The 27,628-nt window shown below is 30.6% G+C and overlaps 8 protein-coding genes across 8 annotated transcripts, besides 1 other annotated feature; 4 read left to right on the top strand and 4 right to left on the bottom strand.

The window, feature by feature from the left end:
- Positions 1–278: 278 nt before the first annotated feature.
- Positions 279–1,116: a mobile genetic element.
- A 370-nt stretch (positions 1,117–1,486) lies between these two features.
- On the top strand, positions 1,487–3,024 carry TVAGG3_0678700 (PH domain-like family; the record flags this gene model as incomplete). The annotated part of the gene is made up of 1 exon (XM_001581180.1): positions 1,757–2,839. The coding sequence occupies one exon, from the start codon at positions 1,757–1,759 to the stop codon at positions 2,837–2,839; it is 1,083 nt and encodes a 360-aa protein (XP_001581230.1).
- Positions 3,025–3,267: 243 nt separating this feature from the next.
- Positions 3,268–5,673, top strand: TVAGG3_0678690 (centrosomal protein 2 family; the record flags this gene model as incomplete). The annotated part of the gene is made up of 1 exon (XM_001581179.1): positions 3,268–5,673. The coding sequence occupies one exon, from the start codon at positions 3,268–3,270 to the stop codon at positions 5,671–5,673; it is 2,406 nt and encodes an 801-aa protein (XP_001581229.1).
- A 185-nt stretch (positions 5,674–5,858) lies between these two features.
- Positions 5,859–6,627, bottom strand: TVAGG3_0678680 (proton-transporting ATPase activity, rotational mechanism; the record flags this gene model as incomplete). The annotated part of the gene is made up of 1 exon (XM_001581178.2): positions 5,950–6,606. The coding sequence occupies one exon, from the start codon at positions 6,604–6,606 to the stop codon at positions 5,950–5,952; it is 657 nt and encodes a 218-aa protein (XP_001581228.1).
- A 743-nt stretch (positions 6,628–7,370) lies between these two features.
- Positions 7,371–13,122, top strand: TVAGG3_0678670 (A-type inclusion protein-related family; the record flags this gene model as incomplete). Its single annotated transcript, XM_001581177.1, has 1 exon — positions 7,372–13,122. The coding sequence occupies one exon, from the start codon at positions 7,372–7,374 to the stop codon at positions 13,120–13,122; it is 5,751 nt and encodes a 1,916-aa protein (XP_001581227.1).
- Positions 13,123–13,711: 589 nt separating this feature from the next.
- On the top strand, positions 13,712–17,216 carry TVAGG3_0678660 (uncharacterized protein; the record flags this gene model as incomplete). The annotated part of the gene is made up of 1 exon (XM_001581176.1): positions 13,741–17,193. One exon carries the CDS (start codon positions 13,741–13,743, stop codon positions 17,191–17,193), a length of 3,453 nt encoding a protein of 1,150 aa, XP_001581226.1.
- Positions 17,217–17,268: 52 nt separating this feature from the next.
- On the bottom strand, positions 17,269–19,863 carry TVAGG3_0678650 (regulation of response to stimulus; the record flags this gene model as incomplete). The annotated part of the gene is made up of 1 exon (XM_001581175.1): positions 17,411–18,727. One exon carries the CDS (start codon positions 18,725–18,727, stop codon positions 17,411–17,413), a length of 1,317 nt encoding a protein of 438 aa, XP_001581225.1.
- A 104-nt stretch (positions 19,864–19,967) lies between these two features.
- Positions 19,968–21,585, bottom strand: TVAGG3_0678640 (rescue of stalled ribosome; the record flags this gene model as incomplete). The annotated part of the gene is made up of 1 exon (XM_001581174.1): positions 20,325–21,500. One exon carries the CDS (start codon positions 21,498–21,500, stop codon positions 20,325–20,327), a length of 1,176 nt encoding a protein of 391 aa, XP_001581224.1.
- A 166-nt stretch (positions 21,586–21,751) lies between these two features.
- TVAGG3_0678630 (guanylate cyclase protein) lies at positions 21,752–24,142 on the bottom strand (the record flags this gene model as incomplete). The annotated part of the gene is made up of 1 exon (XM_001581173.1): positions 21,806–23,398. One exon carries the CDS (start codon positions 23,396–23,398, stop codon positions 21,806–21,808), a length of 1,593 nt encoding a protein of 530 aa, XP_001581223.1.
- Between the last annotated feature and the right edge of the window lie 3,486 nt (positions 24,143–27,628).

The raw sequence follows: 27,628 nt of genomic DNA, 5'->3' as shown, positions 1-27,628 counted from the left end.
TAAAAGTAAGGAAAATCTGGGTAATTAAAATGAAAAAAAGAAAAAATAATAAGTAAAGTGACTGGAAATGAAAATGAAAATCAGTGTACAGTTTTATTTTTTTCTCGCTGTGAAACGTATTCGGTCATTTTTTTAAAAATTAATTTTTTGTTAGAGATAAGAGCTAAAACTCGGTAAACAACTTCTTTATGTCTAGAAAATTCTATCTTGCCTTTTATTTTTTTCTCGCTGTGAAACGTATTCGGTCATTTTTTTAAAAATTAATTTTTTGTTAGAGATAAGAGCTAAAACTCGGTAAACAACTTCTTTATGTCTAGAAAATTCTATCTTGCCTTTTATTTTTTTCTCGCTGTGAAACGTATTCGGTCATTTTTTTAAAAATTAATTTTTTGTTAGAGATAAGAGCTAAAACTCGGTAAACAACTTCTTTATGTCTAGAAAATTCTATCTTGCCTTTTATTTTTTTCTCGCTGTGAAACGTATTCGGTCATTTTTTTAAAAATTAATTTTTTGTTAGAGACAAGAGCTAAAACTTTGCAGACAACTCCCGCATGTCTAGCAAATTTAACATTCGTCTCCCATTTTTATATATTTGGTTTAGAATGTTCGAAAATGCGTAATATGGTCATTAATATTAATTGAAAAGAACCTTGAATTAATTCAATCTGATCTCACAAAATATTTTAAATTACAAACTTTGTAGTTTGAATAGATAATTAGTATTAAACTCAAATAGCTAGTTTATTTTTGAATAAAAATTATTTGAATTTATTCAATTTTGTGAATTTTCCTTCAAAAATCAAGTTTAAATATCTTATTTGCCATGTAATTATAAATACAATGAAATATATTCGAAATTGAAAAGAATGACTTTTTCTGTTCTTTCAATCATTCAATTTGAATTTTGCAATATTGGATTTCTCATTAAATAGCTATTAAAAACAACAAGCAATTTAACTTACATTCAAATTTATTTGTGTTATATTCAATCTTCTCAAAACTTATAATTTTCGGCTATAGCATGATTATATGCTATGTAATATAATAAACCTATAATAGTATCATTCTTTCAATTATTTGAAGAGAAAACCGAAAAAATCTATTTTCGGTCTATAACAATTTTGAAATAATTTGAATTCATTGAAATTTTCATTCTCTAATTTGAATTGAGCTCTAATTCTACATATTGATTTTGCATTAATAAAAATTCTATTTCCTCTCAAAATCGTAAACCAATGGAAATTCTGAGTTTATAAATTAAGTCACAGCTTTTCATATTAAAATGACTTTAAAACGGTATGCCTATTCTGAATCGAACTTTAATTAAACTATAGTGGCCATTTTTTATTTCTCCTCTCAAAAAAATTTATGCGGTGTAAAGTTTTATTGTCATCAACGAAATATTTCTTCCATATTATTTTTTAAATCTTTCTTGATAAATTTGTTTTTCGCCTGTAATTAAACGTGACTAAAGTTTGAGAGAGGCGTAAAATCTTATATCATGGACTATAGCTTTCTCTTATCTTCTACAAATTGTAGCCATTGGAAGCGTAGTCTGTTGATGTTTAATATAGAATTGGAGACAAACACCATTGAAACTTTAAATAATTTTCCTGTTTACTCGAAATATTTATATAATATTATTTTTGGAGCCGAGTCAAGTTCCCTTTTCCACGCTGCAACAACGCCAAATATAATAAAGTACGCTAAAATGCATGTAAAGGAATTGTCGCCCGAAACAAATTTTGATATTTTAATGTTTTGCCTCGAATGTCTTAGACACTGCAAATCAAATGAATTAGCATTCTATTTATCACTTGATGTTTACGATCCAAACTACTATTCGGATCTTGTCGAGTCATTAATTCAAACTTGTTCTGATTCTTTCTACAAACTATCAATTCGCGACATTGTTATACTAATAGAAAGTAACATATGTACTACCTTTCTATCTATGAACATTACTCACATTGTAACCAAAATGGCCGATGATCCAAAATATTCTGCCAACACATTTTTAACACTGCTTCAAGCAAACCAATTTGACAATATTGTTTCACCATGTCTAAAGCTTGCATACCAGAAAAACTCACCAATCCTCGAATTTTTACCAACTGATGTCGCTTATTTATTCTGGATTGACAAAGAATTAAGTAATTTGCTGACTAGTCATTCGAAGATAAAATATCCCGAATTTAATATGTTTTTCAGCTCCGAAAGGCAGATTATCAAATTATGCAAGTCTCCGTTTTCAATACTCTTCCCAGAAGAGAATGTTGAAGAAAGTAAGACGTCAATTCGGCATAGGCAAGGTTCTGTCTATGTTCATACTAAAGATAAAAAGAATAAAATTACGGATGATTCGAACAAATTAACAACAATGTGCAATAGGAATTCACCCGTGATGAAGATTAACACGATTATATTCCATAATACAAAGAAAGTTAGGCTTGAAATGCCTTCTCAAAGCGCTGGTCACTTCTCTGCACAAAACAGAATCAGAACACCTTCTGTTATTACTACATCTAAAGTTCTGCATTCATGGGGTGTTAAGAAAGGTGGTTTAGGACATAGTGCATGGCAAAAAAGATTCTTTGATTTTTATGCATCATCAAGAAGTATCATTTGGAAAGAGACACCAACCAATACGAATATTAAAGGTTTGATAGTTCTTCCAGAGCAAGCTAAGATCATTCCTACCCTTAGTTCTAAAAATCATCAGTATCGTTTGATTATTGAACCTGAACACGGCCAAAAGAAATATGAAATTGCTTTTGAAAATGAGAAAATTTGTAATCAATGGTGTCAGGCTTTGCAAGCCCTTTGCACAGAAATTTAGTAAAAAAAATCACTATTCATCATTTATTTTATAGATTTTTATGTTATATGTCAGATAATAAAGCAAATTGAGTTGTGCTAAATATTTAAATATGACTTGATATACGAATTCTTAATACTAAATCTATGAAATTATTGAGTACTAAGCAATCTAAGAGTTTTAAAACCTTATTATTTTAAAATTACATCATCTGGCTCATTTTTTGTTGAATTTTATGCATATAATTTTCTCAAAAAATTTTAAATTATCAAAAATAAACTTTTTTTTAGTAAAAATTTAAATTAGTATTTTTGTTGAAAAATCCGGAAACAGTTTCATATATCTTTCAGTTTAGTGTTGTTAAGCTGAAATATTCATTTTCATGCAGCAATTTTTGAAAAAGCGTTCATTTTTTTTCTTTACTAAACGTACACTTATAAAATCTTCAAATGAAATCTCACTTAGAAACAATCGTACAATCATTATCAACAGAAGGTCATACAAATGATGAAAATGGAAACATTTTATTGCAATATATTAAAACAACAGATGTTGATCTTGCATATTCTAATCAATTAACAAATGATCCATTATTATCAGATTTTATTCAGCAAATATTTTGCATATTAACTACAATTCAATTCGATTGCAACTTAGATTCTTCATTTATTGATTTGGCAGATTCAATTTCAATTTTCCTCACAAATCTACTTTCAATTTCCCCATATTTGAGGGACCAAATTGTCATAAACATCAATTTCGACGAACTTATCCATATAGTATTTTCAAAAATAGCAGATGAAGGTGATATTAGAAAAATCGAACCAACAAAAGCAGTAATTTATCTAAAATTAGTAGCCCTTTTATCATCATCAATCAATACGAATCTTACATGCGTGAATTCTATAGCAACGCTTTTTAAGGTCATAATCCCTTTACTAGGATCGCCACAGCTTGGGGCTTGGGCATGCGCGATCATTGCTTTACTTGCACGTGCCTCTAAATCTGTCGAATCATACTTAAAATCACAACCTTCTATCCTTCAAGTTAAAAAAGAATTGACAAGATTACTATCTTCTCAAGATATTATGGTCGTGAATTCAGCTCTTGCTGCACATACTGCAATATTTCCAGTTGGAAATGAATCAGCTACAAGTATACATGCAGCGATTAATTTTATCACTCAAAATGGAAAATTTGTTCTTATGAAACAGCTAGCTAGAGATACAATCTTATCTCTTAAAGATAAAGCTCCATTGGCTCCTCGCGAACTTTTGGTTTTGTTAACTTCAATCTTGAATTCAAATGGCGCTGATGCATATTTTGTTATAGATTGTATCCGTCAATTAAATATATATCATACACAGTTTGCAAATGGTATCAAAACAACAGATTATCTTGTTTCATTGGTAGATTATATTTCAAAATGTGAGTATGACTTCGTATCCATATCAGCTTGCCATTTACTACAGATTTTAGTTGAAATTGACCCAACTCTATTTCAAGAAATTCCATGCAATAAAATTTTTGCAAAAATTTTTAATCGATTTGCAACTCTTCCTGAGAAAACATCTGTTGAGAAGCTGGAATCAATATTTATTATTTTGATATTGCTTGTACAAAACAATTCGCTTTCTGAAGATGATGTTGACCTGTTACAAACAGAAGAAAATTATTTATTTACTTGCTTTGTTCGCCATATTGAACTCAATAATGCATACCTTTCACTCCTCATTTTCAGGTTTATAGATGAATGCGTAACATATTTTCCAAATTGGAAATCCAGATCAAATAGAATTGCAATTGAAACTCAGCTCTTGCCATTAATTAACAATATCCTTCAGACATCAAGAAATAAATATGCTATTGAGTTTGCATATTACGCAATTTCAGATCTGTTTTCACAAAGTTCTCATTTTTATGAGTCAATGATTAAAATCACTACAACTTCTAATATATCTGCATATGAAGATAAATATAAATCAATATCAAAGCTAAATTCCGAAATTACTCAAAATACATTCAAAATTTCGGCTTTATCAGAAGAAAATACAAGATTAAAGAATGAATTAGAGAAGGTTAAAGCGGAGAACTCAAAGTTGAAGCTTGATTCCATAAATTCAAGTGATGAATTAGCATTTACAAAGAAGAACAATGACATTGCTCAAGAGAAACTGAGTGATTTAACAAAGAAATTCCAATCACTTCAAGACGAGAATAAGAGACTTCAAAAAGAAAATGAAGATTTATCTGAAGTTGTCAATAATAATGGTTTAGCTACAAAGCGGATTCTCCATGACAACAAAGATCTTTATCAGCAGATACAGTTATATCAAACAACTGAGCGGTCGAAACAGAAAAGAATTGAAGAATTAACTGAAGAACTCAAAGCTAGATCAGAAGAGTTCACGAAGGTTACAATAAACATTCAAAAGAAGGATGCTGAACTTAGTATTGCCCAGAACAGAGCATCTTCAGCAGAAAGTAAATATTTAATTCTGGAACAAAAACTTAAAGAACAAAAGGATACAAATAAAAAGTTATGTAGAGCCGCAGAAAAAATCAGAGAAGATATGATGAACGCAGAAAAGAGAGCAAATTCACTAAGTGATGATATCTCTAAAATTGAAGCTCAAAATAAGAAATTATTAGACTCTCAGAAGAATCTAATGGACAAAAATGAAAAGTACAAGAAGCAGATAGTTGAATACCGTGAACTTGCAAAGAAGGCCGAGCAAGAGAAAAACAAGTGGGAAACTATTGCCAAATTTGCTCAAAAGGTTAAAGAATGCAAGAGAGAAGCTGCTGAAGAGGTATTTGCTCCAATGAACCAGTGTAATTGTAAAAAGGAATAAAAATTTTTGTTTGTTTTGAAAAATTAATCACATAACATTAGATATTGCAACAAGGTAAGCCAAGTTTATTAGATTATGGTCAGCCAATATAGTGATAATAAAAATATTTTTATTATATGACCGAAAAATCTGAAGCAGAGATTGAATCATAAAGATATTTAGTTACATAGTATTGTATATAAATTAAAAATGGAAGATTTACAAATAGCTGAGCAAATTTTTATTAAATTTTAGAAAGAAAAGAATGTTTAAAAGGAAAAGCAAAATAGGGATAATTTAATGTAAAACGATTTCTCTGATTTGTGGGAGAATACCATCGTAAGCGAGTTTAAGACGTTCATTTAAGATATTTGAAAGGCGAATCTTTCCTTTATGGCATGTGAATACGACACCACCAGCGCAGTGTGGATCAGCTGGGAGATAACGTTCTTCATCTATAACAATCTTAACATCAAGGTTTGGATCGGCTTGTTTAGCTAAATCTAAGGCTTGTGGAATGACCTGCTGGCAAATCTGGACATCAGCTTTACGAACAGTAAGACGGACACGTGGTTCCTTTAATATTACAAGACCTTCAGCGATGAGTTTAGCTAAAACTGGTGGATAATCTGGTCCTTTGCTAAATTCGTTAAGCTTGTTCTTTGCATCCTCAAGTGCTTCATTCAAAGCCTTCTTCTGTGCCTTAAGAATTTCGAGTTTTGCGTTGTTTGTAATTTTAGCGTTCTGAATTTGTCTGTTAACTTCGATTTCTTTTTCTTGACGTTCAGCTTCTGTTTCAAGGTTTTTAGTTGTATTTGTAATTTGTTGTTGATAATATTGTTCGGCGATATTTTCTGCTTCAGCTTGTTTTTCCTGAGCAAGAGCTTTAGCTTGCTCATGGAACATGGAGCGCATTTGCTCAACACGTTGAGCAGCGGGGATTGGTGCTGACATTATATATTAAAAATGGCCATCGTCATCACAATAACCGTTCCCATTCAATTCCACAGGACGATCAGGGTGTCACTTTTAAAAACCAATATTAAAGAAGTAGCATCAATTTATATTCTGATACATTTCTTCACCTTAAATCAAATAAAATCATAATAAAAGTGTAAAGATTGTTGAAATAATTAGTGACTATATGGATTTCACTCGCTAACAAAAATAGGTATCGATCATTCCAATTTGAACTTACTGGAAAATAGTGCTTAAAAACTGATGGAGATATCAATCAATTTGAAATATGAATCACATAACATCAATTAGAATCAACATGATTCACACATAAGAAATAATTATGAATGCCATATTGTTATCATGTAGTTTTGATAATCTCTTTTAAAATCTTAATTAATGATAAATAAAGATTGAGTAGGTATACAGAACTCATTACAAATGGTTGGACAGCAGCTTCATTCTTGCAATTTTAAATGTAACATTCACAAATCAAAAATATAGTAAATATCTTTCGAAGATATATAATAACATTGGATAATACACATAAATAGTTTCACCCTGATATAGCAATAACAGATATTTGACTGGCTGAAAGACATGTGAAGAATGAATATCAAGATTTTGAGAAAAGTGACAATAAGGATATTTCGATTGTTTTTCAGGAGAAAACAAAAATTTGTTCGAATGAAATGTTAACAAGTCCTTACACACTCAAAACTCTTAAAAATTTTCATAAAAAAATAAAAAAACGTACATCAAATGAATCCCCTCTTCAACCCGAATCGAGAGAGGGAAGCCAAGTCTGGACTCGAAAAACACAGAAAACTTCTTGAATACGGGTCTTCAACAAATTCACCTAACAAAATTTCGAATATACCGAATGATTGGTTTTATAACGAACAACAAGCTGCCAAAAATTGGGAAGATTTAGAGCATTACGTACCACAACCACGTGAAGAAAAGAATGACCAACACAATAACTTCGCTAAAATCGAAAGACAATCAGAATTAATTCGAAATATAATTGAAAACTTCGAAATGAGCGATGCTGAATTCATTACTCACATTATGGAAATTATAGATTCTGAAGTAGAATATAGTGATGTTAGTGAACAAGAATTTCTTCTTGATGCAAAGGTAAAATTATCGGAATTACTTAACTCTCATCAATTGAACGGAACTGATCAGAGCAATTTACTTACATCATTACATAATTGGTTCAAAATGGTAAAACAAGATCTTATTGTACTCGAGGATACTGATGCTAAAGAACAAATCTTTGATGCCTCAGTTTTAATACAAATTGTCAACGATTCATTTGAAAATCAAGAAAAACAAGCCGAGAAAGCTATGATTTACCACAGAAATATTGTTGATCAATTATCTTCAGATATAAGAGAATTAACTAAAACAGTTAACATACAAAAAGAAGAAATTGATCAACTTAAAGAAGCTATGATGAAAAGTTCTCGCTCTAAGAAGAAAGATTCTTCAAGATCAAATTCACGTTTACTTAAAAAGATTGCAGAGCAAGAATACAAAATTAATACGTTAAAAGAAAGCATTTCAAATGCTAAACTTGGGGCCATTAAATCTAATTCAAACACTCCAACAAAGAATTTGTCAGATAACGAAGAGGAAGAAAAAATAATTGATGAAAAAAGTGAAAGGATTCTTGTCTTAGAACAAAATGTCAAAGAGTTAAATGCACAAATCAAACAAGCTCAAACGGATAATCAAAATCTTTCTCAACAACTTTATAAATTGCGATCAAATGAGATCACAAGTGAATCTAAAATTGCTTCATTAGAAAGACAAAGAAATGCTTTGGATGCACAACTTAAATCGATGTCCGAAAATAGTGCAAGCGTTGATGATTATTACAAGAAAGAAATGGCTAATTTAAGAGATCAAATCATCAAAGAAATCTCTCCAGAACAACAATTACGTGAATTGAGCATCAAACACCAAAGTGAAATCGCTCAAATGAGAGAACAATTGAAGAAACAATTTGATCAAAGCGCTGAAAAGATTGAATTGAAATACAGAACACAAATGAACCAATTAGTTAAAGCAATTGATTCAGGGGAGAAACAAGGAGCTGCAAAAATCATTAATGATGTAAATGAACAAAAGATTCAGCAATTAAAAGCAGATTTTGATTCATATGTTCAACAGTTAAAAGAAACTCATAATTCACAGATTTCTTCATTGACTAAATACTATGAGAATTCAATAAAGAAAGAACAAGAGAATACTAAAGCTCAAGAGAGAAAATTCGAAAGAGAAAAAGAAAACATTTTAAATCAACAGAAATGGCAAATTGAAGAAGAAAATACAAAAACAAAATTACAAATGCAAACAGATTTCGAAGAAAATCTTACGAATTTCAAGAAGCAAACACAAGAAATAAGAGCTTCTTATGATGCAAGACTTCATGAACTTCAGCAGTTAAATGATAAATACTTCCAAATCATCAAAGAAAATGAATTAGATGATGAATTACAAGGTCAAAACACTGACGAAAAGATATCACTTGACATGAATAAAATTGATAGTGTTATTGATGCTTCTATGAAAGCAATGAGAGCCAATGAAATAGAGAAAGGCATTACAGAGAGATTGAATATTTTATTAGAAAGCCAAAGAAATGAAATTGACCAATACAGGAAATGGCAAGAAGAAAGTGCTGTTGCAGAAGGATACAAGAATTGCAGAGGTGAAATTAATAATTTAAGAGCTAATTTGATGATTGCTTTGAGTGATTACAAGACAGATGTTGACAAAGGTATTGTTACACCAGAAAATACAGAGAAACTTATGCTCAAAATCATAGAATTAGTTAAAGGATCTGAGGAAGAAGTCAATAAGAATGATAATAAAGGAACTGTTTTACCAGTAAGTGAAGTTGACTACAGATTTGCTCAAGTTAATAACCAAGTAATTAGTTTAACAAATGAAAACAAAGTGTTGACAATGATGTTATCTAAATTTGGAAATGGTGATGATGCAATGTCAACTAAAGATGTTATTGATAAATTGGTTAAATCTGCTTCAGAAATAGAAGAAAAACACAAACAAAGTCTCAAAGAAAACGAAAAATTACAAAAGATCATTGAAAACTTACAGAAAACAAATGAAAAAGTTGATGTTGAAATTGATAATACTGTTGAAAAATTGGATGCAACAACTCAATGTGTAATTGATTTGATCTCATTTGATATGATGACAACTGTTAAACCAAAGGAATATAAGGATGCAGAAACACAGAAAGATAAAAATGTTACTCCTTTAGTTCACGGAGCAACTAAATATAGACCGAGAAAGAGTGTTATTGCCATATCACCAAACTTCATGATTTGTGAATTCCAACCAGTTCAGAAACCAAAGGTTGAATTAGAAACAGTTTGCGAAACATGCCATCAGAAATTCGAAATCGATCCAGTTGTTTTCGATTTAGCATCATCAGTAGATCCAGTTGTAGAATGTCCACATTGCCATTCAAGTCACACTATTTCATCTAAATCAACATCACGAACAGTGAACACTCCAAAGGATATTTTTTCAAGAGAAAAAGAAATTGTTGCAGGCGTCAAAGAGCTGATTGACATGAAGAAGTTGATGAGAGCCAATTCAACAAAGAACACTCCAACATTACCAATATCAGCAATGAACCAAAACAACAATTCAGCAAGAAGTAAATTAGAAAGAACGAATTCAATGAAGTCAACAAATAATTCTGCAAGATCAGCTTCAAGTCAAGAAATCGATCCTGCAATTACAATTACATCTTCTAGACCTTCAACACCTAAAGTTAAGATTGTTCTTCCTGAAGTTCCTTCTCTTGCATTATCAGAAACAACAAGTTTCGAAATGAATTTCGTTCACGCTTTCACTGTTCCTCCAACAGAAAGCGATTTCACTCCAGAACAAGTCAAAGAAATCTCAGACAAAGAGAAAGAAATTAACCAGAAAATTGATGAACTCATTGATCTTAAGTCTCGTTATGAATCTCCAAGAATACAAACATGCGATATATCAACATCAACAACTATAGAATTAACTGATCAATCAACAAACACAGTTCCCATTGCTTCTCCAGTTAAATTATCACCAAAACCATCAAAAGTTGAGATCAAATTAGAACCAAGAAGATCATCAATTATTGAACCAAAAGAAGAAGAAAAACATGAAGAGGAAAGAGAGATAATGCTCAGCTATTATGATTGCGATTCCATTTATCTTAAACCAAATCCAATTAAGAAAGCTAAACTTGATATTACCAAACAAGGAATATCATATGAAATCTTCATGAAACCTAATAAATTGGCTTTGATTTATAATACAGAACAAAGTGTTGAAAAGATCAAACTTCCTAAATCAAAGTCAGTTTACGGCCCACAAGAATTACCTCTTGTTAAAGCATCATTATCAATTTCTAGTGAGTCATTTTCAAATATGTCAATCAAAGAAGAACCAAAATTAGCTTTGTCAACAGAAAACTTTTCATTAGATAAAGTTGAGCAACAATCAAGTTTGACAAAGTTCTCAACCGGTTTATCTATAATTAATGAAAATACAACACAACATGAATTTTCTGGATCTGTCGCCGCTTCAACATTACCTAAAGTTAATGAGGAAGAAAAAGTTGTAGAAAAGCCAAAGGAAGAAGAAAAAGAACCTGAGAAACCTAAGGAAGAAGAAAAAGTTAATGATGAAACTGAAGTTGAAACTAAAGAATTTGTTCTTCCTGAGGATTCTGTTATCATTAAGAAAGATGATTTAATTAAGATGAAAGATGATAATGAGAGCTTAAAGACAATGCACACAGAGATTTCTAATTTCGTTCAAGATTTAGTTGCAAGACATCAAGAAATTGTTGAATATTTAGTTGGATCATTCACGAAATCATCACAAGAAGGTGGAAAGAAGAATGATGAATTCGCAGCTCAATTAGCGATTGCAATCAAGGAAAGAGAAATGGCTTTGCAAGAAGCACAAAGTTTGAATACACAACTACAAAAGAAGACACAAGAAGCACAAGATTTGAACTCCAAGTTAACAGACAAAGATGCTCAAATCATTGATATAATGAATGATAACTCAAATCTCAAAGCTGCAGTTGAAAAAGTAACAGCTGAAACAGATGATAAAAACAGAAATATTGAGATTTACAATGCTGCCGATAAAGAACAAAGAGAACACTTAGACAGTCTAACCAAAGCAATGGAAAATGAAACTTTACAGAAATCAGAATTCCAGAAAGAACTCAATAAAGCTAAAATTGAGATTGAAAGATTATTAGCGAAATTGCAATACTATGAATCAGAAAAAGCAGTTGATTTAGCTGTTGTTTCTCCTTTCTTAATATTTAGCACAGAACAAATCCATGAATTACCACATAAAGGATTTGGTTTGTCTCCATCGAACCAATATCTTGATACTTCTAGTGAATCAACAGCTACAACTTCTTCAGTTCCTGAAAAACCACAAGAAAAACCAAAGACACCTAAGACACCAGATTTACTTAGAAAGGCAGCAACAATCATCCAAACAAGTGTCACATTAACTAAGCCAAAAGATACACAAGCTAAATTAATCCAACCAAAGTCTAGAAATTTTGCTTTGAGATCTCCTAAACTTCCAAACTTTTCAACTTTAGTTCCAATGAAGACACAACAAGGAACATTGCAATACACATCAGTTAACAAAGGATCAACAGGATATTACGAGCGAAATGGCGTTGAATATAAACCAGTTCATGAAAGAGTCATCAATAATATGAAAGTTAGATTAGATAACTTAGATATTTTGTTGCAACAAAAAGCAAATGAAGTCAATGAAGCACTTGATGCAAAACAGAGATTATTGTTACAGATACAAAAGATGACACAAGAAAATCTTCAGTTATCAAGAGATTTGAGGAAATTGAACTCAATACACGACTCGACAAGAACAAGATTAGGAAATGCATTGAATGTAATTGAAGAAAAAGAAGAAGAAATAAAGAGATTAAGAAGAATCATTGCAGAATTACAGAAATCAACAAATACAATAGTAAAGGAAACACAGAAGGCAGATGCAAATCAATCAGCTGTTACAAGAGCAGAAGACAGAGCTGAAAGAGCAAGAAGAGCTGTTGCTGAATTACAAGAAGCATATAAAGGAACAGCTGCTTTAAGAAGATTTGCACAGAGACAAATTTTGGCAATTGCAAGATGGGAAGCTCAAAGAAAGGAGATGATTGAAAACGAAAGAAGGCACACAATGTCTGTATTGGCTGCAATGGGATTGATATCAATACAAACAGATGATGAAAATCCTCAATCAAATCAAGATAAAGCTCCAATGAAAGTTAGAAACATGTCAAGTGCTGTAAGAACATCTCATGCACAAACTAGACCATCAACAACAAAGAATACACCAAGTCAACCTAGAAGATCTACTGCACCAGGATCCAAGAATATACTGAAAGCTGGAGTTGTTGCAATTCCTCTTTCAGTAAAATAATTTAATTATTATGTTATTTTGTTTGAATACTTTATTTGTATATAAATTAAATAATTATGTTTGAATTACATTGTTTGTATATTATCCTTATGAACGCTCTTACTTCACAGAACGTCAACAAGTTTTCAAATTTTGCAGTCTCGGCTTCAATTCCCGACTCATCATATTTTTCAGTTGTATTTTTTCTTTCTTTCAAAATCATTTTTTCAGATAACATTTAGAAATTAAAAATCAAGTATTTGGATAGAAAAGAGATGAATAAATTCATTTCTTCATTTATTGTTCTCTGAACATTTGGAATAGATTTTTAAATTTTTATGATAAGTAATTTTTTAGTGTTACAAGAATCCAATCATAAGATACCTGCATATTACCATCTGTGTTGCGATAAAGCAACGGCAATGCGTATTATTTGACCTAAAAATGATTCAGCCTTAGTCAAAAATTGAAATTGAGAGGTTGCAGCAGTTTAAGGCTATTTTGAACCCTTTGAAAATACAAGAATTATAAATATTTAATGTATAATAGTGTAATTATAAAATCACAATTATAACTTTTTTTGAGGGGGAGTCAAACTTTAAGCGTTTAGCTTTTTATAAGTTCTACATTTTTTCAAGGATGGAACCGGTAAAAGCATCACCAGAAGCCGGAACTCATCCAATTGTAACCAAGAAGTATAAAAAAGTCAAGAAAATCATCCATCGCGATGGAAGAGAAGAAATTGTTATTCCTTCTAAAAAATCAGCGCAACAAAACAATGAAAATATCTCCAAAGATACTTCATCTGATCATAAAAATGCACCAAATCAAAATAAACTAGACGAGAAGCAAGAAAATAATAAATCTAATTCTTCACATAGTTATTCTTCAGATTCAGAGTCAAACAGCAGTTCTTCTCATCATAAAAATACTAATTCGAACAAAGAAATCGAAAGTAAAGAACATAAAAGTGGAAACGAACAAATTCAAACAGAAAACAACAATAAACCGAATAAAATGAAGAAAGATACAGAAGAACAGCGCATTTCTCTCAAAGAACTATCAGGTAGATTCAATAGAAATTTAAATTCAATTGAAATCGAAAGTTCTACTCATTCAGCATCGAATTCACACGAAGAGAAGAAAGAAGATACATCAGAATCAAGTGAAGATACAGACTTATACAATGAAGAAGAAGAGGAGGAAGAAGAAGATATTTCATCAGAAAAATCAGAGTCTTCTTCTGAACATGTTAAGGAGGAACAGAAGGAGAAAGTCGAAGAAATTAAAGATGCAGTGAAAGAAATTGTCAAAATTGAACAGAAGCAAGAATCAAATAAAGTTGAAGAAAAAACTAAGAGCGAAAGCAGTGAATACGAAGAGGAAGATTTCGAAGAAGAAGAGGAGGACGAGGAGGAAGAAGATTATTCAGAGCCAGCAACAATACAAACAACAAAAAGCGAATCACAAGATGAAAGTCAAGAACACGTAATTTCACAGACTCCCGATGCATTAAAAGCACTTATTCCATCACCAATGCCACAAAGAGATAGCAATACAATCTCAAATACATTTTCTGGCGATGAAATTATGAAAGATTTCCTCAAAGCAGAAAGTTCATCAGAATCAGACAACAAAAAGCCAAAAGAAGTCAAGAAAGAAGAACCAAAACAACAAATTCAAAAAGAAAAACCAGCTAAAAAACAAATTTCAGATGAATCTTCAAGTTCAAGTGAAAGTTCTGATGATGAACATGAGAAATCTAAAGAATACACACCGATACTACCTAAATCAGTGAAGAAGAGAAGTCTCAGAGGCAAAGATTATCCAACACCTCCAACAACAATTTCAACAGAAACATATTCGCCAGAAAAAACAAAACAAGAAGAACAGAAACCAATCGAAAACTCTCCACTTCCTAAAGAACCTCGAAAGAGAGTCGAAATCATCGAAGCTCCTCAGTCTTCTTCATCATCTTCATCGGAAGAAGAAGACGATGGATACGTCAAACCATCAGTTGGAGCATTCGGAGTTATTGCTAAAAGAAAGAGACCAATCAGGAATCCAGACAGAATCCAGCTTCCCGCAATGGTTACAGTCGAAGATAACAATGAAACAACAAGCACATTCGATAAAACAAACGAAGAAGAAGAAGAAACAAAAGAAGTCGAAAAGAAAGAAGAAAAAACTGAAGAAAAAGTTGTTGAAAAAACAGAAACAAATTCAGAAGATTTTGAAGAAGAGGACGAGGAAGAAGAAGATGAGGAGGAAGAGGAAGCAAGTATATTAAGTAGTGCTAACGCAGAATCATCAAGTAATGCAGAAGAAGAAGTTAAAAAGAGAGAAATTTCAAATTCATCATCTTCTTCATCAGATTCAGAAAAAAGTAACAAAAAAGAAAAAGAACCAAAACAAACTCCTGTTGAAAAAGTTATCAGATACGTCAGTCAGATACAAGAGAGTAGTGATGAAAATGATGATGAATATGAATATTATGATTATGATGAAGAAGAAGAGGAAGAAGATTATGATGAAGAAGAAGAGGAAGAAGATTATGATGAAGAAGAAAGCGAAGACATCACACAAAAGAAATTACATTTCATCGAAGTCACATCATCATCAACAATCGACAACAAAGAAGAAGACAACAACAAGAAGCAATTTATTGAACAAGAGAGTTCCACAATTGATACAACAATGACAACAGATGAATCTAGTGAAAATTCAGATGCTAAAATACGAATTTTCATTTACAAAGGTAAAAAGATTCCACTTGAGAAATCAATTGAGAGACAAAAGAGAAGAAGGATGAGGAAAGAAAGAATGAAACAAAGAGACATCACAATAACACAAGACTCTTCAGCAACAGAAACATCAGAATCTAATAACAACGTTGATTTGTCATCAATTAAAATCAAAGAAAATGTTACAAGTTCAGATTCAAATGATGACAAAGGTTCTGTTTTGTTATTCAAATCAAGACCTTCTATCAACAAGGAACCAGACCAGAAACAGTTAAATACAAGAGTATTAATCCAAGAGCCAACAGATGACAAAGCAAGTATCACAAGATCATCAAGAAGAGGACGAGGTTCTAATGCAGGAATTTCACCACAAAATTCTAAATCAAGTTTCGCTCCTTTGAAGCTTGGACGTGGAGACGACGATCAAGATGAGATGTCACAAGAAGATAAAGACAGATTGAAAGCGATCCAAGATAAAATTAGACGTGAATTGGCTATAGAACAAGAGATAGAAACACAGAAATACAGACAAGAAAAGTTGGCAAACACTCCATTAGGAATCAACGTTTTCCCAGTTAGAACACAAAAAGAAGAACAGAAACGAGTTTCATTCTTGGTTATTGACAATGAACAGACTGAAAAGAAAGAAACCGAACGTAAAGAAGAAAACAAAAATGAAGAGAAACAACAGAAGAGGAGAAGGAGGAAGAAAGAAAAACCAGAGGAACAAAAACCAAAAGAAGAAGAAAAACCGCATGAAAAAACTAAAATCTGGAGAGATGACATAAAAGAAGATATTGAATACATAATTTCACCAAAGAAACACATTGAAGTCGAAGAAAACCATGAAGAAAAACATAAAGAAGAGAAAATTGAAGAAAAACCAAAACCAGAAAAAGTTGAAGAAAAAACAATAGAAGAAAAAATCGAAATTGAAGTTAAGACTCCTCATAAACACAGACCACAAAGAGGACAACCACAGACACAAACAGAAGATAAGACACAGGAAACTGTGGAAGAAAAACAGAAAATAGAAGAAAAGTTTGAAGAAAAACCAAAAGTTGAAGAAGTCAAAGAAAATAAAGTTGACGAGAAGCCGAAAGAAGAACGACACCGAATTAAACTTAGGATCAAGAAACATAAAGGTGATTCTCATAATAAACAAGAAGTTAAGCTTCCTAAAGTTCCTGAACACATCAAAAAGTCATCTTCATCAAGTTCTATTAGTAGCCATGACTTCCCTGAACCTCTCAGAAGTCAACACAAAGCTAAGAAATCTTCGAAGCAAAAAGATAATTTCTCAAATGTTGGATTCAACAAATCAAGTTCATCTGACGAATCAATCTAAAAACAAAAACTGTTATTATTTTATATTAAATTTAAAGGATTTATTTAAATTAACTGTTTATTCATAATTATTTCTCTTATATACTTGTGATTTCAAAATAGTTTTGTGTTACCACAAATAGAAGGACGACCATACAAATTATAAACAAAGTGGAAAAATCATATTCTTTTATAGGGTTAGTAAGAAAATAAAAGAAATCAATGTTTATTTCCATTTTTTACATAAGAATAAAAACATAAATATAAGAAAAGTGAGAAAATCCATTTTGATAGAAGATCTGATTACAAGATATGAATGCACAGTCTTTTAGTGAGCTTGATAAGAGATCAGATGTGTCAACAAGAGATCTGATAAATGTTTTATTTTTATTCTCAATTTTGATTCCACATCGAAGATTATCACAACCTAAGAATGCATGAGGTTCAATATTTTTGACACAAAGTGGAATATTGATGTAACTCAATGAAACGCAGTTCAAGAATGCATAAGACCCGATGGTTTCGACAGATTGGTCTGGAATACTAATACTTACAATATTCTTGCAGTTAATGAATGCATTTGCTGATATTTTTCGCAAGTTTTGAGGAAGGTTGAAGAATTTGATTGGTGATGCAGGAGGGAAGAAATAGAGTGTTTCTCGACCTTTCTTGTAAAGAGCACCATTATCAACTTCGAAGTAATTATTAGAGATACACTCAATAACACTAAGGGAATCACATCCATCAAATATCAAGCTACCTAGTGATGAAAGAGAACAACCTTCTGGAATTGTGAATTTGGTCATCGATGAACAATTTTTGAATGCATAGTCTGCAATCGAAGTAGTTGATAGTGGAACAGTGAATGAGGTTATCGATGTTGATTCCAAACAATTTTCTTCAAATTCTAAGATTGTTGATGGAATGTTCAGCGTTTGCAACATCTGACAATTTCGGAATGAACTAGGACAAAATGATATCATATGTGTTCCATCTGGGACAGTAATTGTAACAAGACCAGAGTTTGAAAATGCATAGACTCCGATAAACTCTAGTGATGTTGGAAATACAACTTCAGTAAGACTTGTGCATCCACTGAAACAATTCTTTTCAATACGAGTAACATTATTACTCAGTGACAAGAAATTAAGTTTAGTGCATCCACTGAATGCACTCTCTCCAATTGTTGTACTAAAACAACTAACAAAGATAACTCTTCTTAATGATTCACAATCTTGGAAACTTAAAGAATCAATAGTTGATATAGAGTTTCCGAATGAAATGGATTGAAGTGATTTACAACCAAAAAATGCCGAAGAACCGATTGTTTTGACAGAAGAAGGAAGTTCAAAAGCCGACAACAATGCATCATCTCTGAATGCTTCAGATTCAATCGTTACTAATTTACTCGTAGACTCGAAATTGATACTTTTAAGATCTGAGATAGACTGGAATGCTTTTGAACTTATTTTGGCAACAGATGATTTGATGATATAACTTTCACTATTCTTTAGACACAAAATCAAGACAGATTTATCAGGATTATACATGATCATTTGTTCATCAAAAGAAAGCTGCGATCCTTCTGCGAATTCTATCTTTGTTGACTCTCTTGGGAAACAATTTCCTCCTAACGATGTTATATTTGGTGGCAATATTACGCTCTTCAAATTTTGACAACCAGCAAATGCATTGGCTCCAATCGATTTTATTGTATCTGGAAATTGGATGCTTGAAATATTTGCTCCTATAAAGCATGATTTTGGAATATATGTGATCCCTGGTTCAATTATTATTGAATTTAATAAAGGACAATCTTGAAATGCGCCTTCTCCAATACTATTTACTGAACTTGGAATTGTAACTGATCTAAGTGTACTGTGAACAAATGTCCATCCACCAATAGTCTTGAGTTTGGAGTTGAAATTAATTGTGTCAATTTGCGCAGTGTTGAATGAAGATCCAACAATTTCTACAATTGTATCTGGAAGTGTGAAACTTCTTCCATAATTTGATGGATATAAAATAATTTTACTTTTATCTTTTAAGTATAGAATCCCACCTTCAGAACAATAAATTTGATTTGATTCATCACATGTTATTGATTCAAGTGTTTCTGATCCTTCAAGAATGCTTGATGAAAAACTATTTACATATTTTGGAACAAATAATGTTTTAATACGTGTTGCATAAAAAACAAATTGTTCAAATGTTTTTAATTTAGATTCTCGATTAATATTAACTATTTGAAGTTTATAGCAAGATCTAAAACAACCATCTAATAATGCTGTAACATTATCGGGAATAGAAATTGATGAAATAGGACATTGTTTAAAACAATTTCGGGATATTTGTGTTAAACTTTTCGGAAGTATAATTGATGAAAGAGAATTGCACGAGTTAAATGCAGATTGACCAATCGTTGTAAGAAACTCGCATTTTGAAAAGTCAATTGAAGACAATTTAGAACATTGAAAGAAAGAACAATCACCAATCGTTTTAAGATGAGATCCATCTGGGAATGTGACTGATGTGAGTGTTGATGTGCTCTCAGCAAAAGCATAATTAGTACAAGAACCATCTTGAAGTGTTCCAAAGATCTCTTCGCATTCAACTTTAAGGACAAAATCAACAGCACCACTAACTTGGTAAAGTTTCCTGTCCTCATTTTGATAAGTTATTTGCTCTTTTCAATCCATTGAAAAAATTGATAAATAAATCAAAGAAATTTGAAGATAAATCGTTAATTGATATTTGAAAATATCATAAATAAAACAGATACATGTAAACTAGTGAATTTTTACTCACAAAAATTTTATTAATAATTCTATGTATTTGTGATTCTTAGGAACCATTGTCATCATTGTAATAATACGAATATTTGAGCCAACCCTTTTATTTTTTCAAAATAAATTCATTTCATTCATTTTTGGAAGCCTACTGATTCCATTTATCTTATTTATTTGGAAGTCCATCGAGCAGATCATTCATGGGGCTACATTTAAACAATTTTGATCTAATATTCTAAATTGATTAAAGATTTCAGAAGTACATGAAGAAAAACAAGTTAAGACTGAACAGACATCATTAGGAAAGTAAAAATGTTTCAGTGTAAATAATATATTTATTAAACAAAAAAATAATTTTAATACATCAAAACAATTTTCTTTGGTTTCTTCTTTGAACCAGTTTGATTTCTTTGGTGAACAGGTTTGGGAGGTTCAGGAGCCTTTGTTTCTTCGAATGTAGGTATTCATTATGATCTAATTGTTTCTTAACTTCTTTGATACCTTGGTATGATCTGACCACTTCATTTCTGACTTTTGGAGCTAAAATTACTGAAACAATGTCAGGGAATAATTTATCTGAAATTTGATTCGTCAAAAGTTTCCTAATTTCAGAGCAGAACGTATCTGCTGTAATATTATGCTTGTCTACATCTTCAATAAGCGACAATAACTGTTTTGCATTGACATTTTGCTCTGAATTTAATTTATTAAGCAATCTATTCATATTTTCTGTATGTCGAGCACGGAAACTTGGATAATCACTTTGATCTTCGACTTGTGACTTGTTTTCGATCTGATCGTTCAATATCGATGGATCTGCGTTGTGAACGTTGATTTGGTGAAGTAAATACTCGACTTTTGTGCTAAAAACGATAAATCCTTGCATAACGCAGAGAGGATCTTCGCAGGCGTAGTGTTTTTCATGAAAATGAACTTGAATTAGTTCAATTGTTGGGAACCAGAGGATTTTTCCTGCATTAGCACATATTTCGCATCTGAAATGTGCTTCACGCATATGTTTTGAGAGGGAATCTTGATCAAACGCAATATGATCGCAGCAACTGCATTTTGGATGCTGTTTCTTATGTATTTCGAACTCTTCTCTTGTATATAATGAAATGTCCGATGGTAAAAATCGATTGGAATCAAAGCAAATCTTGCAAACCATTTTATTATGCTTTTCATTTACGTGAGATCTTAAAGTTGAGAAATTATTGAATAAGGCATGACAATCAGGACATGTAATTCTAGTATATGAATCTAGTTCACAAATAATTTCTGGATCATCGAAAAATATATGAAAATTTTGATCGTGTTGATATGGTTTTAGTCTTTCTATTTCATATCCATCTAAGTGAGGATTAGCAGTGCATACTGGATCCGACTCTATTTCTTTTTGGCAGAATGGACATTTTGCTTCATTGTAACAATAAACTAATGTTTCATAACATTTAAGACAGAAATTCGAGTGGTTGCAAGGGAGAAGTACTCTTGTAGTAATTGGATTTCCGCAGATAATACATTCACCAAAAGAAGACATTGAAATTTTTTTTACCACTTTTGGCAGAATTTCTTTCATAATTTTGATGGTCAGACAATTGCAGTATTGCTTTCATCATAAAATCAGTGAAATATGGGTTCTCTAAGGTTCCTATATTGGAGAACTAAGCTCATACTTCAAAATTTCGAATTATTTTTTAAATTAAACAGAATACCTAATGCATCATGCTTCACTATTTATCAGATATTACATTCTGCGTATAATATTTACACAATGAAACATAGTCTTGATCAGATATAAAAAGAAATGTTTTAGTGTTAATTCTATAATGAATATATATTATATTATGGATCAACAATATATGTAAACATTTTTTCACCTTTGATTTCGATCTCTCCTCGTTCTTTGATGACGAAGTTTTGACCATAAATAAGTTCATAAACAGGTCTGCTGATATGAACTTTCATTGGAACACCTTTGCTCTCCATCTCATGGGCGATGTTGATGGCAGGGCCAAGTATTTCAAATGTAGGTTTTTCTGTTCCAATAACACCTGCAATGATTGGACCTCCTGTATTGATACCAACTCGGATTCGAAGTTTTTCATTTTCTATTTCGTCGATTTCAAGAAGTTTTTTGATGACACAACATCCAAAATCTACAACTTCTTTAGCATGAACGGAAGGTTGATTGACTTCATCGAAGATACCTCCGGCTGCCATGTAACAGTCACCTATACATTTGATCTTAGTCATTGTCTTATGAGCATTAGTGATCATATCATACTCTTTGAACATAATGTTCAGCATTCGCATCACATATTGTGCATCATGGCTTCCACACCATGGTGTAAACTCGACAACATCCAAGAACAAAACTGTAACAGACTTGATAGCGAACGATATATTCTTTTCCTCTGCTTGAACTCTTGGTACCAAACTTGGGGGTAATATTGAAGCTAACATGGAATCCGACCTCTTCTTTTCATCAGCAATCATCTTTTCATGCATCAGGGTTTCAGTTTGATTTCTTCCACTGAAAATTGTTCTTCCTGCAACACTTTGATTTGTGAAATCCAAATAGACTTTATTACCTTTTGAATCCTTATATATCAATAAAGTTTGTGCTGTTAAAACTTTCTCAACTTTGCCCTCACATTTAAATCTTTCTTCTGTAAAGAATTCATCAATGATTGTAGAAACAATATCCTCTTCTTTGATATTGAACATACCTTCGAAAGCTTTATTTACGCCGATTATTTTATTGCTTTCTTCATTGACAACAATAACTATATCATTGAGTTTATTAACAACCTTGTTGTTAAATATCATATCCTTTTCATTTTCATCATCTTTCTTCTTTCTATAATTTCCCGACAACACATCCATAATCCTCTTATTCTGGAAAAGTTGAATTGGATTGCATCTTAGTAAATTTATTAATGCAAATCTCATTATTCTTTCTTCGCCCTGAACCATAACCAAAGAAATGATTGTGAAAAGAAAAGCAACAATTATTAATATTATTGCAACAAACATTATTGGCGATTCTATAACAAAAATTTGTGCTTGAATATCAGGAATTATATATTGACCAGCTGGATGATAGAAAAATTCATATGCTTCGAATGGACCAATCTGCCATAATTCGTTAATGCCATCTTTTAATGTTGGCCATATACCAAGTTCCATCATTCGTGTCATTCTTCGTAAGAGAGCAATTGCTAAATATATTTGTTGTTCAAATGAAAAACTATGAGCGCTTTCATCAAGATAGATTGGTGGAGTTAAAGGATCATAGAAAGGAGTATGATTTGTGGCATTATTGAGAATTCTTTGCATTCCCTTATAAGGAACATCTTGGCTTGATGAACCACCAAATCTCAATAGTTGCCATTGATCACTGATTAAGGATGTAAATGTTGAAATTACATTCATTTCAATTTCAGGATTTGGCGCCAAACTTACAAATGATTCATCATATACCACTGGTACTAATGTTAGAATACTTGATAATATTGAAAATAAAGAACAACAGCTACCATACAAATAATTAATATGATGACAGTTTTTGACCAAAATATCTGAACCTCTTTCATAATAAGATATTAATAAAAAGTAACCGATGCACGAGCATATTCCTAATGTCAATATTATAAAAATATTATATACTTCAATAGAACCGTGTGTACCATCAGAAATGCTTGCAAACAATTTTATGATTGAGTCTTCTTGTCTATTCACTTCATATTCGGCATCGACTGCAGTGCTTGAATCACTCTTTTTTCTGTGTGACAAACTAAGAGAAATGTTCGATAAAACGTTTTTAGGCAAACACGCGAAAATTCCATACAGTGCATCCTTATTTCTCTTCATTTTTGATATCTGTAGTTTATACATAATCGTTAACCATATGATTGTAAATAAAATCATGCCAATCATAATTCCATCAAAAATATGGCGATGTAATTTATGAACTGATCTAATATACTCAATAATTAAATCCATTGCTTCACCTGCTTTGACTGTGGTTTCAATATTGTTTGCTCTACTTGTTATTGCATCCAAACCACCTGCAATATCAACTGGTAGACCATCATATGTTAAAGAATATGCTAAGTCAATAACTTTTGTTGAATGGGTTGCAAGTTGAACAACCAAATCAATTAAACTCGTTTTTGTCAGAATATAGCCTTTTCCATCTACAAAAACCTTGAAATCTAAAGTTTGTGCAAAAACAATATCTCGAGCACCTTCAATATATTTATTTCCAACTTTGAAATTTCTAAGATTTGTTACTTTCTCAACAACTTTTGGAACTTGTGCAATTAAATACAATGTTATATGAAAAGTTTAATACAATTGTATTAACTTCGACTTGAAACTTTTTTGATATTAAACCAGATATAATTTGACCTGCAAATTGAATAGAAATTGGAATTATTAAAAAGGGGAAGAATGAAGTGAATATCGTAAGAGTATTAATTGAAAATTTTGATACAATTGCTGTTTTTTTGTAACGAAATGCTATAAATATCAAATAACATACTCCAAAGAACAGTAATGCATTTAAAATATAAAGAACAATGTATTCATTCCCTTCTCTTGAATTTATGGGAAGAATATGAAACAGCATTGCAATGTAGTTAAGAATTGAGAAAGTAACGGTTTTTCTTTCGATGATATTCACATTGGAATACATAAATGAGCATCCGATTAGTTGAAACATCCTGAAAATAGCAACAATCCGATGAACTTCAGAGATTTTTGGTCCATAAATATCAAGAAAGTTGAATAAAGATGTTAAATTCTCTTTCAATGTAGTTGTAAATGGAACATCAATAAGCCCATGATAGCGGGTCTGTGAAGTCTTGAATTGAAAGTTTTCTTCATGACTTGAAGTTGAAACAGCTTCAGCCATTTAAAATAATAGATATTTCAGAGAAAAATTGAGAATAATTATTTTTTGATAAAAGCTTTCATTTATAAAACAAATGTCTAGAATATTAAAACAATCTAATATATATTGAACCTCAAATTTTATTCACAAAACTTATTGAATGAAAGGCCAATTCAAATTAATTTTGAAAAGTTGATAAAAATTCAATCCGTAATTTTGTAATATAATGTTAAATATATTTGCATCTCTTATAGCAAAATATGGAAATGTTCGTTAGTATTCAAAAGAAAAATATTATTCGAGGGAGAGGCTTTTTGTATTTACGGGCGTGTCAAAAATGGTTTTTGCAAAAAAGTGCCAAAATAGGGTACTTTACATGATGAACACTTAAAAAATAAGGATATAAACTATTTATTGATATAAATAATCAGAATTAGGATAGAGTGTGAACATATTTGAGTTTGATCATGATATGAGTATTTAATAAAATTATATATTCACAATATATGTAAATTACTAATTTCTATAATGGACCTTAGTATACTTGTTGTATAGTCAAAGATTTCATATATGAGATGTTTGTAACATAAGTTGAAAATTGGATGAGATTATAAATTTAGACTGATATTATTTTCAACTTGTAAAATTTATCACAATAACAATGTGTATGGTTATATTATTCATATCATTGATAAAAAGAAAAAAAGTTAGTTATATTATTATAAAAAAGATTTTATTCTAAGTATTCTTTGTAGTTTAATATTCATCGTCTAGAAGAAAAGTACTGAATGGGCTGAATGTGAAAATGTTGATCAGTGTTCAATATGATATTGAAATTTGGTAAAGTTGAATTGTTTCACGTAAATGAAGAAGTTAATAATTCTTAGCAATTTTAATGAATAAATCAGTAAATGAATTGTTTGTAAGACTGTTTTTTTTTATTTTGATAAAATAATTATAGAATATCTCCAAACTTACTAGAAAACCTTTCTAAAAGTATGAATTCTTTCTTGTGAGAAAATGAATTTGAATCAAAATCGAACTTTTGAATATATAAAGTTGGAATTTTGATTGGAAAGCTGAGAAAATAAGTAAGTTTGCTTTGCATTCTTTTTTATTAACTATTTTAATATCTTTGTCGATGGATAACTTTTAGATTAATTCAATTTAAAACGTTAACGAGAATTGTGTCTTTGAATAGACTGATTACTGATGCAATAAAGTAGTTATGCAGTAAAAAGTAGAATTCGGTAACTAAAATCCTAATTTTACTGTATCAATGAATGCGGTATATGAATCAGTATAGATTCATTGAGCAAAAATGATTAAAATACCTCTCTTTTTTCTAATTCATTTATTTTTATATCATTATTAGTGCAAATAGTCAGTGTTATGTTAAGATATTAACGCTGTTCCAAAAAAATAGTAATTTATACGTTTAATATGAGTTGCATTAGCAAAAAAATGCATTGATGGTAAAATTAGCTAGAATTGAGCCAATTCAAATTCCAAATTTTTTTCAAAATAAAAAAAATTAAGTTAAAATTTGTTAGAAAAACTATGAAAATCATGATTTTATGAAATATTTAGAATATTTTAAGAGGTTAATTATATTTATTTTTAGATAATAAATATATTTTCCTATGGAAATTTGAAATTATAATGCTTATATGATATAAATCTATTCGAAAATACGAGTTTTTAGACAAAATCTCATAGAATATGACTATACATTGAAAAATATCAACTTCCAATATAGATATTAAACAATGAACATCTTATTTAACAATTTTATAATTAAATCTTTACTAGGACTGATATAGCATTTAACACAATTCAATATATCAATAGTCTTTTCTAGACGAGTCATATTTCGGAGCTAATTGATAAATTTTTATTACAATTTCAAATTTCAGGTTATATATTCTAAAATATCAATTGATATCACAATCATCACAATCAACACAAGCTTTTACACTATTTACAATATATAAATTATTAACAAAGTTCATTATTAAACAATTTTGTATTAAATAAATGCAGTGTTTTATTGTTGAATATGAAAAATAAATGTCATTCTAACAAAATTTTAAGCTTATATATTACGTCCGTCAAAACTGAGAATAAAAAAAATTAATAATTTAATAAATTGATTTTTTATTTTAATTTCATATGTAATGATCTATACAAAACGAAAAAGCATCATGCTCTATACCAGATCCGAATTAATCTTCATAAAAACTTCGAATCAAATATTTTTCGTATTTAGATTGCATTTTCTTCATAATAGTAATGTAAATATGACGACAAAAACTAATAGTTTTCGATACACCTTAGTGTAAGGGCGTCGCTGCTTAAAATTTTTGTCGTATTTTTTTTGATGATTTGGAACTTAACCAAATACATTTTTATAATAACAGCATTATTTGTAATACGCCAAATTTATATGTTCCAAGGGATAAATGGAAATAACTCGAGTATTTATTTGTAAATTTAAGTAAATCTCTTGTCGCTTTTTAAAAACTTGATTTTCAACGATGAAGTCACGCAATTAGGTTCAAAGTTTCATGCCCTATAGTCAGATTTTGTAGATGGAATAGTAGCTCCACTAACTCTAATCAAATCTTGCTAAAAATGTCACTTTTTCGCACATTTTGGCACTTTTTTCTGCAAAAACCATTTTTGACACGCCCGTAAATGCAAAAAGCCCCTCCCTCAATATTATTCAGAAAAGTTTTGAAAGTTCAAAAATTGAAAAGAAAATTATA

Source organism: Trichomonas vaginalis, chromosome III (genome assembly GCF_026262505.1).
Source record: "Trichomonas vaginalis G3 chromosome III, whole genome shotgun sequence".
Lineage (NCBI taxonomy): Eukaryota > Parabasalia > Trichomonadida > Trichomonadidae > Trichomonas > Trichomonas vaginalis.
This window is presented reverse-complemented; position numbering and strand designations above follow the sequence as displayed.